The following is a 12087-nucleotide window of genomic DNA, read 5'->3' as shown; positions in this document are numbered from 1 at the left end:
TTGAACCTACAAGCTAAACTGACATTTCAGTAGTGTTGAGAGAGTGCTGCATTGCAGAGATAATAAAAGCTCATGGTGTAGGGGTAACATATTGGCATGGATAGAAGATTGGCTAGCTAAAAGGAAACAGAGTTTGCATAAATGGGTCATTTTCTGGTTGGCAAGATGTAACGAGTGGTGTGCCACAGGGATTTGTGCTGGGGCCTCAATTTTTTACAATTTATGTAATGACTTAGATGAAGGGACCGAAGGTACGGTTGCTAAATTTGCTGATGACACAAAGATAGGTAGGAAAGTACGTTGTGAAGAGGACATAAGGGAGCTACAAAGGGATATAGATAGGTTAAGTGAGTGGGCAAAGACCTGGCAAATGGAGTATAATGTGGGCGAGTGTGAAATTGTCCATTGTGGAAGGAAGAATAACAAAGAAGCATATTATCTAAATGGTGAGAGATTGCAGAGCTCTGAGATGCAGAGGGATCTGGGTGTCCTAGTGCATGAATTGCAAAAGGTTAGTATGCAGGTACAGCATGTAATTATGAAAGCTAATAGAATGTTATTGTTCATCGCGAGGGGAATTGAATACCAAAGAAGGGAGGTTATGCTTCAGTTTTACAGGGCATTGGTGAGACCACATCTGGAGTATTGTGTACAGTACTGGTCTCCTTATTTAAGGAATGCTTTAAATGTGATGGAGGCAGTACTACTAGACTAATACCTCGACTGGGTGGGCTGTCTTATAAGGAAAAATTGGACAGGCTAGGCTTGTATCCGCTGGAATTTACAAGAGTAAGAGGTGACTTGATTGAAACATATAAAATCCTGAGGAGTCTTGACAGGGTGAATGTGGAAAGGATGTTTCCCCTTGTGGGAGAATCTAGAGCTAAGGATCACTGTTTAAAAATAAGGGGTCGCCCATTTAAGACAGAGATGAGCAGAAATTTTTTCTCTGAGGGTTGAGAGTCTTTGGAATTCTCTTCCTCAAAAGGCGGTGGAAGCAGAGTCTTTGGATATTTTTAAGGCAGAGGTAGATATATTCTTGGTAAGCAAGGGGATGCAGGTTATCGGGGTAGGTGGAAATGTGGAGTAATCAGTTTAGCATGCACTTATTGAATGGCAGAGCAGACTCGAAGGGCCGAGTGGCCTACTCCTGCTGCTAATTCGTATGTTTTTATGTAGATGACATTCTTGAGACATTAAACCAAGGCTCCATTTACCACTTCCAGTGGCTCATGGAACATTAAAGATCCTGTGGCACTTTTCAAGATAGAGTGTGGCGATTTACTGTTCTCCTGGTTAACATTTCATCCCTCAACAAAATTCCTAGTCAACATTGTTATGACCGAGGCTGGAGGAGTGCACTGTTTATTCTAGTCCCACATCTTCACAGGTCACAACATATATTTAAATTTTCCCACTTTCTGATATGATCAGTCAGATACTCTATTTTATCCAGAATAAAACACACCAACCAGGTTTCTTTAATGAACAACAACATTATCAGTTTATTATAAAACAAACCTTAACCAGTAATGAAGTAAAGAATAAAGACATATTGAACTATAAAAGCTCCTTTTTTTTTTACCTTAGCCCCTCGCTCGCACAGACGCACGCACACACAATATTCCAGGTGATGTTCAAGATCAGTTTGGGTAGGCTTTCAGGAAATGCAGCAACAGAGGTTTCAGATTGGCCTTACAGCAGAAATGTGGCAACAGGGGTTTCAGTTCCCACACATTCGATATGTAGGGTTTCTTCAAATACAGGAAAGAGGAGAATGACACATTGGATACACAGGGTTTCTTTCCAAGAGAGAGAAAAAGATAAGCTGGGTTTCCTTGACAGGCAAAAAACCAACTGTCTTCCATGCAGTTTACACTCCAACTCGCTGTCCAATGCGAAACAAAACAATGTCACAAGAATCAAGCCTCCTGACCCCTATAAATCTTGACCTGTTGCTTCTCCGGAAACATCTTCTGCAAGTCAAAACAACAAGCTGGGTAATTATCTTCAAACAGGTGCCTTCAAGAAAGGGCTTGTTTACAAGCAAAGTCCAGGAAACATCTGGTGACCTCTTTTTGGAAAAAAACCCCACAAAAGTTCAGCATCTCTTCAAGCTTCCAATGAATCAATGTCCATAATTCACCTATACATCCTTAAGAACATATTTTACAAAAAATAGGCGCACTCATAACATTTTAACATCAAAATAGATTAACTGATTACTCATTTTGTTTTTTAATGAAATTTTACTGTGTGCATATTGACTCCTATATTTGACTACTTAAGTGACTCAGTATTTCATTGCATATGAAGCACATTGAGACTTTGACAGATATGATAAGGCTTCATGTAAATGGAAATGCATAACTAAACAATGATTACATATTTATGGTTGATGATGCATTTGGATGAAAAGGTATGATCCACATGTGAAAAGCTTTTATGGTGAATGAAACTTGCAGGGCGAAAGGGATCGAGCAGGGGAATGGGACCGACTGGATTGCTCCACGGAGAAATGACATGGACTTGATGGGCCAATTAGCTTCCTTTACGCTGTAAATAACTCTGTCCAGAATTATAAGGCTCCCAATGAGTGGGCGGGGGGTGGGGGGGGGGGGGTGGTATGGTGGGTGCATAAAATGGAGTGGGAGGCAGGGCAGGCCGTTCCCGATGCCTTCCCTCCCCTGCTGCAATTTTATGTTTGGTGGCGATGATGAGAAACAGTCCGCCTCCTGCCCCAGGCCAATCAAGGTCCTTAAGTGGCCAATTAACTGCCACTGAAGGGCCTCCTCTCATGAATAGCAAAGGCCCCAAGAACACCGGCAGGTAAAACCTGGCGGCCTTCTTGTGGGGTGGGGGGGTTGGGGGGTGGTGGTGCCCTCCTGATCGGCACCCTTTGTCTTCGATGGCTGTGTGTAGTCCCAGCAGTGGCCACTGCTGGGACTAAGAGCTGCCGGCCAGCTGATTGCCTGGCAGCTCCATTAGGCAGGACTACCAGCCTCAAGGAGGTGGAAGTCCCGCCCAAGGCCAATTAAGGGCATGGGGAGCGAAAAATCCCAGTGTGGCTCCCCAGGCCCAGTGGAGGCGGGCTCACCACCAACGTTTCGGCCGGTGGGTGGGGTTTCCTACCCAATACTAAATTCGGGTCTCTCTCTCTCTTTCTGGGTCCATTTTCCCAAAATGTTACTAATCGTACTAGCATCAGTAAATAGATTAAGGATGGGAGTTTTATTATAGACATTAAAACAGAAACATCAGGATTAATTAACTGCAGAAAATAATGTCTAATTATTAGAATAGTGCAATAAATTAAAACTTTCCACTTTTACTTAAACCATATAGTGCCAAAAGGGTCAATAATGACCTGTTTTCACTGGATCCATTGTTTGGACCTCCACTTGATTCCTCGTCTTCATCCACATCAACTACTTCATCAGGTGAATATTCAGTTTCTAACGTTGCTCAATGGTGTAAATATTTTAAGTAGAGTAATACTGTATATGGCATTTTCAAGCTGAGTATGATTTTTATGCATGTTAATAAATTTCCATACTACTGTATCATTGCTATCAGTATGTCATGCCAAATAATGCGATAAAAGCATTAAACCGTTGCTAAATTTTTCATTTGATCTCATAAGTAGAATGCCATTGACAAATGGTGATAGTATTCAGTTGATCATAAACCCAGTTTTCCTGAAAGATTTTTTTTCTCTTTGCTACTGCACTTTCTTTGATTTTAACAGTGCATGTGAGAGATTTTGGCTGCTGTCAGTTTAATAAAATGCAGCAAAGGCAGTGCAATTGTTAACTCTTCTGACTGTTTTTACCACAGTGAAGTAGGAAATTTATTTGGGTACTGCAAGCAGTCACTTCATTCAGAAAATTGATTTTAAAGTATTCTATATTTAAGTTGCGATACTCAAAATACATGTTTTTAAAGGATAATTCTACCAATTGTGGATAACATAAATACAATCTATCAATCATTTTGAGGTAAAAGCATAAACACCAGTACCACAGTGTATTAGAACCCATTCCTTTTATACTTAAAATCAGTTGGGGTGGAAGGTGAAATCATCCTTCTTAAATAACTGTTGAAAGTTGCAGATGAAAAAAAGATTGATGTGGAGCATATCCCCAACTTGAAATCATCTGAAATCAGTCAGAAAACTTAGCGCAATGGATTTGGACAACAGAAAGTAGTTCATATGTCACACAAAGTGCTTTTGTGCATATTGGATTGAGTTATTTTATTTTGGGTGGTAAAAGGGCTCCTGTATCACAACTGAGCTGTTTAACCTTGTAAGTCCCGAAAAGTCAAATTATTTGTTACTTTGTACATGCTTACATAAAATTTTGTGAAGGCACTATATGTACTGCACTGCAATGTTAAATGGAGATTTTTTCTTCAGTTCTTCATATGGTGCATTCTTGATTTCAGCCACACAAATTTATTTGTGATCTACGCCTAACTTCAGAAACACCTCTTCATTTGGAGGAAAGAGATTAGAGAAATTCACTTCTTTAGAAAAAGCTGGGACAATTAGAGAGAAAGGTGATCATGCAAGTCATCTACATCCAAGTAAACAACTTGATGGAAATTGTATTCCACCTGCTTGGCACTGGAGCAATGTGTTGTGCTGGGCAACTTGAAAAACAATGGGAAAAGAAACCTATTATGGCATGAAGTAAATAAACTTTAAGATTGGCATTTCATCATTGGTGGAATAGGATATTCTTGGATCAAAGAGGGATCCTTATTCAGTAAATTCCCTGGTTAAATGATCTATTGAAGATGCTAAATTCTTTACATTATAGACACATAAAGCTGTGTAAGTCATACACGTGCTGGGGTTGAGCAAATGGGCTGTTCGTTCCAAACTTCACACTGCAACTGTTTGTCTTCATTCTTCGATCTTTTCTTGTGAGTTGAATTTGAAATTGGTTCTTGCAAAACTGAGGAAGTAGTTTTGAGATTCCCAACACTTAGGATTGAAGGATATGCAGGGAAATATGAGGATATGAGAGGGACGCAAGTGCCCTTCTGAGCATATGCATGGAGAGCCTACCTTATATCTGGCGAGAGAAGTGCTAATATTATACAATTATAAAGAACTTAAAGGAAATATTATTTAGATATTCAAGTACTACTTATAGTTTGAGATTATGCACCAGACTGGCAACCACCACCCACATGTCTGCTTATGCCTTTTCAGGGTAGAGTATTGCAGTTGTCAGTTGCTTGTGTTTAGAACAAGCATCAGTGATTCAGGTCTGTGGTCATACTAGCTGAAATATTAAGGACTTTACAGATTTTGTGAGTTATCTCTTAAAGTGCTTGTGCGTAATATTGCCCATGTGCAAAAGAGGCAAGTCACAATGCTTTGAGAGTCGGGCAAAGGTGCTTTCTGAGTGCGCTAATGTTATCTAAATGCAAAGCTACTTTGGCATTTTGATACCGATGACTCCAAGGCTGTTCTGCCAACAGTGTGCGAAATTTGAAGCATTCCTTAGGAACAATAGGTTCTTCTTGAACATGCCAAAAAGCTTGAATATTGGGTTAGATTTTGTGGTTAGCATTGAAGCAACGGTGCTCGCCGCTGACCCTGAAGAAAGCTGCCCACGAAGATCAAGCAAAGTCTGCAGCATGGACTTGCCCTTTCTCGATGGCAGTTTAAATGTGGTACCAAGTCAAGTGGATCGCTTGGCGTGCAGCAGCAGTGATGTCAGTAAGCAGGTAAAGCAGCCAATTATATCCAGTAAGCCAGGATGTTAGAAGCACTTAATATTCATCACTTTTAATTTAAATTTAGAAATAGTGAAGTAAATGATACTGATTGGATTAAGATAGAAGCTAAATGAAGATAAACAAACTTAAAAAAAAATGTTTGTTTCTTTATCACAATGGAGAATCTTTACATTCCACAAATATAAAATTAGCTTTTCAAGACCAGTGAAGGTGTTTAGCGGTCATTATGAAGTTAATACACTATTGTTACGACTGAGGCGGGGGGAGTGCACTGTTAATTCAGTCCCACCTCTCCACAGGTCACAGCATATCAATAAATATTCCCACCTGCTGAAAAACAGCCAATTGCATGCTCTATTTGTCCCCCAGAATAAAGCACACCGACCAGGTTTCTTTAATCAACAACAAAATTAACTATTTATTATAAGTCTTAAATTAATTATTTAATTAATTTAATTATAAACAAGTCTTAACCAATAATTAGATAAATCAATATACGAAAGCTCTTTATTTTCCTAGCCCTCATGCACACACATACATCCACCAAAAAATGGTTAACCTGGGAAAAAGGATTTTGATTGACAGCTGCTTCATAGGAATAGAAGGAAGAATAAAATAACTTAGTTTGTCACGCTGTGGTAGGAGGTTCTTCGGTTTGGTGAGGTGTCCCAGAGTCAAATAGTCGGATGCCACTCGAAGTCTTTCCAGGCGAGGTTGATGAACAGTCTGTGATGGGTAGGCATTCAAGGCAATTCAACTGCAGCAGGTTTCATATAGGTCTTTCATCAGGGGTGTAGCAGCAGGTCTTTTTAGGATTTATAATAGCAGTAGAAGATTTCTTCAGATTTCAGGATTTCTTAAAACACAGGAGGCAACAGTAACCACATTTGATACAGGGATTCCTCAGAGACATAAGGCAATAGGAATCTGCCACCTTTAAAATACAGGGTTTCTTCTCGAGATGCAGGGTTCCTTTACAGAGAGAGGTAGCACTTTTTCTGGGTCTTCCTCTCTGATCTCCAGGCAGGTCAAAACCAAATTTCAAATGCCTGCTCTTTGTCCAACTTGCTGGCTTTTTAAAAGGTTCAAAGTGAAAGCAAAACCTTCCTAAACAGGTCACATGTCCAGACATAGAGTCTCCCTTGTCATTCAAAGAGGAGCTCTGAGGAGGGCAAACCCCTTGCTGGTTTCCTTGAAATTGCCTGCTTTCCTGTTCTTGTGTACAAGTTCAGCTTCCTTTCAAAACATCCATAGAGTTCACCTTTTGTTTTGAACTTCCCTTCAAAATATTCAAAAATTTCAGCTATTTGCAGGTGTCTCAATGTCCACTGAAAATCCTTTCTCAATTTCTAAAAGCACACAGAATTCTAAGTTTTTAATACCAAAACAAAACGCCTTGTAACACTATAAAAAGCCAAGTTACACATCAGACATCAAGGTGTAACTTTTTCAAGAGTTTTGCAACAAGACTAACAGCATAAGAGTGGACGTTCTCATCGATTCATAGCTCTCCCATTGATATTAGTCTGAGGGTTCCTCAACAGCACACTGTCTGGAGAAGCTGGAATCACTGACAGCAACTTCTGGATTTCTGCATTATTCTGCACTTGTGCGGGACCAGAAGTTACTGTTAGTTGCAACAGCGTAATGACAGCGAATGCTGACAGTTTCTCCATCATTACCACTGCAAAATCTGGGCCAGTGGCACTATTGGAGCAATGTGGGAAGTGATTATATGGAAGTTGAAACATATGCCCGGGCTATGATAGTTGTATGCTTTCACTGTGCACTTAATTTGATATAGGTGATGCTTTCCAGGTTTCAGAGATGGCAAACTCAAATTTGAAGAAATTGTGGCTGTTCAAGTCAGTGCTGAATCTGGTTGGTTATGTGGCATCTGCCTGTACACTGCTGTGTATATCATTGCTAAAAACCTGGTCTTCAATGAATGAAAAAGCTTTAATAATTTTGAAAATTGTAGGTCCCTCACATATTAACTGATGGAGTTTACAGGATTATAGATGCTTGTGTTGGCATTTTTGAATTCTACACATCAACGTTCTGTGCAAATATGGCAATCTCCATCTGCATGGAACAAGTTGAAGATTTTACAATGCAGGTGAAGGATTGAGTTGATCTGTATTTCCCATCACCATGTAGATCCAATGTTCTCTCATTGCACATATCATGTATTTCTAGAATTTTCCATTTACATTTCCACACAATTAACTTAGTTTCATCTTTTGGATACAGCTCTTTTTCTCTATCTTCCTCTGCTTAATACTGAATTGCAGTTTAATTCAAAACATTGAGAAGTTTCAAAAGTCTAACTTTCCTAGGGGAGAGCATGTCCCAACCCATTTCGAAAATATGTTTAAGCCATCACTGCTAAACTTGCACTTTTGAATATTGCAAATTCCCGCTACAGTTGGTTCGAATATTCAACTACAGCTGAAGTTATGACAAAACAATTTTACTTATTTTTGTATGTCATATGTAAGACCATTCAGTTTCATTTTTCCCTCAGAAAAATAATGTGGAGTATGATCCCAAAACATGTTTAAAAAAATTCTGAAATCCAGTATAATGAAGAGGAATTTAACTTATTAAGTGACCTTGAAGCTGTGCCCTTGGTCATAGGCTGTTTTTCAGGGCTGGTTTCCAGTTGTAATTGTTTTGTGTTGTCAGTCTTCTGGAGGCGGTGTCAGCTTTTTTTTTTAAATGGTTAATCAGCTTTTCTGAGTTTTGTGGATTTGCATTTATTCATTTATACTATAAGTTTAGCACCATAGCAATTTCCACTTCACACTAACACTAAACTGGAGACCGTATATCCAGAGTTGGAGCCTGAGCTAATTCCAAAGAGAAGCCGAGTGAGACTTCCTGAAGGCAGTAGTCTCACAGTACTTTGATTCGATGCAAAATCAAGCTTGGTTTATAAAAGGCACCTTTTAAAACCTACCTTATCAGAACTTGAATGTTTAGAGAGGCAAGATTTTCTCCTTTCTGCTTCCTAAATTTTTAACTTTCTAACTATTGGAAGCAAGTACTGTGTATACATGTATCCAAGCATGCACAGATCTTTTTTCCGCACAGTACAGTTAGAGATCCAACCAGGAAAGAGATGGATAACATAAACAGGATTCTGCACAGCTGAAACAGGGTCTGATTGGTAAATGAATCCTGAATTACATGAGAATAATTCAAATGACTCTATCATCTTTAAATGCCTTCCTATTTGAAATTGCCAAATTTCCATGATCGGTGATCAGATTTGAACAATCCCATTTTGTGGTATGGAAATGGATATGTTGTTCCTGTCATGCATTAACCTTCCACATGACAACTTCAGATTAATGTTGTTTGGTTCATCTAACCCACCTATTCCTGTGGTGCATTTTAGATAACCTTGAATCCCATTTCTTGACTACAACCTGTCCGATTTCTTTTGAAACCCATTAGGATTTTTTCCCAACAAATGTGCCGTTGTATATCCTGTTGAGTACAAGTGTACAAGAGTTCTTCTGTTAAACCTTCTTTGACTACGATTTATCTGTTATGCAACAATATCGCCCATTTTACAGACCAAAACATTATTTGCTTTTAATTTGATTTGCAAAGTAGTTCATACAGTTAGAAATATGCTGATTATCACCTACCGCCCCCCACAATCGGCAAAAGAGCTGAACTCGAGGTGAGGTGAGAGTGACAGCCCTTGACATCAAGGCAGCATTTGACCAAGTAACGCATCAAGAAGGCCTAGCAAAACTGGAGTCAATGGGAATCGGGGAAAACTCTCTGCTGGTTGGAGTCATACCTAGCACAAAAGAAGATGGTTGTGGTTGTTGGGGTCAGTCATCTCAGTCCTAGGACATGAATGCAGGAGTTCCTCAGTGTAGTGTCCCAGGCCCAACCATCTTCAGCTGCGTCATCAATGACCTTCCCTCCATCATAAGGTCAGAAGTGGGGATGTTCGCTGATGATTGCACAATGTTCAGTACCATTCACAACTCCTCAGATAATGAAGCAGTCTGTGTCTACGTGCAGCAAGATCTGGACAAGTGGCAAGTAACATTTGTACCACACAAGTGCCAGGCAATCACAAACAAGAGAGAATCTGACCATATCCCCTTGATGTCCAATGGCATTACCATCACTGAGTCCCCCACTATCAACAAGCTGGGGGTTACCATTGACCAGAAACTGAACTGGACCAGCCACATAAATGCTGTGGCTCCAAGAGCTGGTCAGTGGCTAGGAAATCTGCAGCAAGTAACCCACCTCCTGACTCCCCAAAGCCTGTCCACCATCTACAAGGCACAAGTCAGGAGTGTGATGGAATACTCTCCACTTGCCTGGATGAGTGCAGCTCCAACAACACTCAAGAAGCTCCACACCATCCAGGACAAAGCAGCCCACTTGGTTGGCACCCCATCCACCACCTTCAACATTCACTCCCTTCACCACCAATGCACAGTGGCAGCAGTGTGTACCACCTACAAGATGCACTGCAGCAACTCACCAAGGCTCCTTCAACAGCACCTTCCAAGCCCACGACCTCTACCACCTAGAAGTACAAGGGCAGCAGATATGTAGGAACACCACCACCTGCACGTTCCCCTCCAAGCCACATGCCATCCTGACTTGGAACTATATCGCCATTCCTTCACTTTCGCTGGGTCAAAATCCTGGAACTCTCTTTCTACATCCCAAGGACTGCAGCGCTTCAAGAAGACAGCTCACCACCACTTTGACCAGGGTAATTAGGGGTGGGCAATGATTGCTGACCTAACCAGCGATGCCTGCATCCCATGAACGAATAAAGAAAGGTCTTAAATCCAGTAAATATGCTTGCAAAGCAAGTAAATGGTCTTTGCTGTGGGCTGGGCTAGTGTGACTGAGATTATGAGCATTATAGGCTCATTTTAAATTATTTTCATTGTCACATTAGCATATATAGGATGTTGTTACTCATGTAGGCAGTATATCTATGTTTATTTATTTAGATTTGCCTTGACAAAGCTCCAGAGGAGAAATTTCTAATTACCTAAGAAGCATGAGAAACCAGGGTGGAATGGGGCAGTGAATGAAATATTGACTAAAAAGTACTCGTGGGAGGTGTAATGTCAGACTGCAGAGAAGGGAGATATTGAGTAGGGTACCACAGGGTTTAGTGCTTGTACTTGTGTATTAATCTGCATGCCAAACCAATTGTAATTTGTCAAGTTTGAAAATAGTGACAGAAGATGTAATAGTAATCTGCAGAAGAATTTAGATCAGTTATCCAATTGGGCTGACACAAAAGGCAGATTGAATTTATCGCTAATAAATGCAAAATATTACATATTGGGAGAACAACTTAAGTATGGAATGGAACAATTGGGAGACTTTTAAATTTAGGGAATCATAGTAGATAGGTCATTATCAATATCTGTAAAATGCAAAGTAGCAGTTAAAGAACATTGTAATATAAAATTAGTGGGGTACAAATCTCTAAACTTTATACTAAGGCTTATCAACGCATTGGTCAGACCATATCTGGCATATATAATGTAGGTTTGGTCACTATCTTACAAAAAAATCATGTAAGCATCAGAGAGGTTGCAGAGAACAGCAAGAACAATCCAAATGTATGGAGGTGTTCTGAGGAAAGTCGATAGAGAAGAAGGTTGAGGTAGATGTCAAGAGGATATCAATTTAAATAAATACAAAGTAAATTTAAAATCAACATATGAGAAAAAATGGAGCCATTTTCCTCTACAGGTCTAAACCAGTTCTCTTCTTTGGCCTCCTTGTCTCAAGAGACAATGGGTAAGCATCTGGAGGTAGTCAGTGATTTGTGAAGCTGCACCTGGAGTGGCTAAAAGGCCAATTCTAGAGTGACAGACTCTTCCACAGGTGCTGCAGATAAAATTGGCTGTCGGGGCTGTTACACAGTTGGCTCTCCCCTTGCACTTCTGTCTTTTTTCCTGCCAACTGCTAAGTTTCTTTGACTCGGCACACTTTAGCCCCGCCTTTATGGCTGCCCACTAGCTCTGGCGATCACTGGCAACTGACTCCCACGACTTGTGATCAATGTCACAGGACTTCATGTCGCGTTTGCAGACGTCTTTAAAGCGGAGACATGGACGACCGGTGGGTCTGATACCAGTGACGAGCTCGCTATACAATGTGTCCTTGGGGATCCTGCCATCTTCCATGCGGCTCACATGGCCAAGCCATCTCAAGCGCTGCTGGCTCAGTAGGGTGTATATGCTGGGGATGTTGGCTGCCTCGAGGACTCCTGTGTTGGAGATATGGTCCTGCCACCTGATGTCAAGGATTTTCCAGAGG

At 40.5% G+C, this 12087-nt stretch overlaps 1 protein-coding gene across 1 annotated transcript in view; it reads left to right on the top strand.

Moving 5' to 3' along the window:
* Window positions 1-12087, top strand: part of fcho2 (FCH and mu domain containing endocytic adaptor 2) — a 311078-nt gene that overhangs the window by 197699 nt on the left and 101292 nt on the right. The window contains exon 17 of the mRNA XM_068029556.1: window positions 3346-3440. Coding sequence (XP_067885657.1) covers window positions 3346-3440 — 95 coding nt within the window. The remainder of the gene's footprint in view (window positions 1-3345; window positions 3441-12087) is intronic.

The sequence above is a fragment of the Heterodontus francisci genome, chromosome 4 (genome assembly GCF_036365525.1).
Source record: "Heterodontus francisci isolate sHetFra1 chromosome 4, sHetFra1.hap1, whole genome shotgun sequence".
Taxonomy (NCBI): domain Eukaryota; kingdom Metazoa; phylum Chordata; class Chondrichthyes; order Heterodontiformes; family Heterodontidae; genus Heterodontus; species Heterodontus francisci.
The sequence above is the reverse complement of the archived record's forward strand: the minus strand, read 5'-3'. Positions and strand labels throughout refer to the sequence as shown.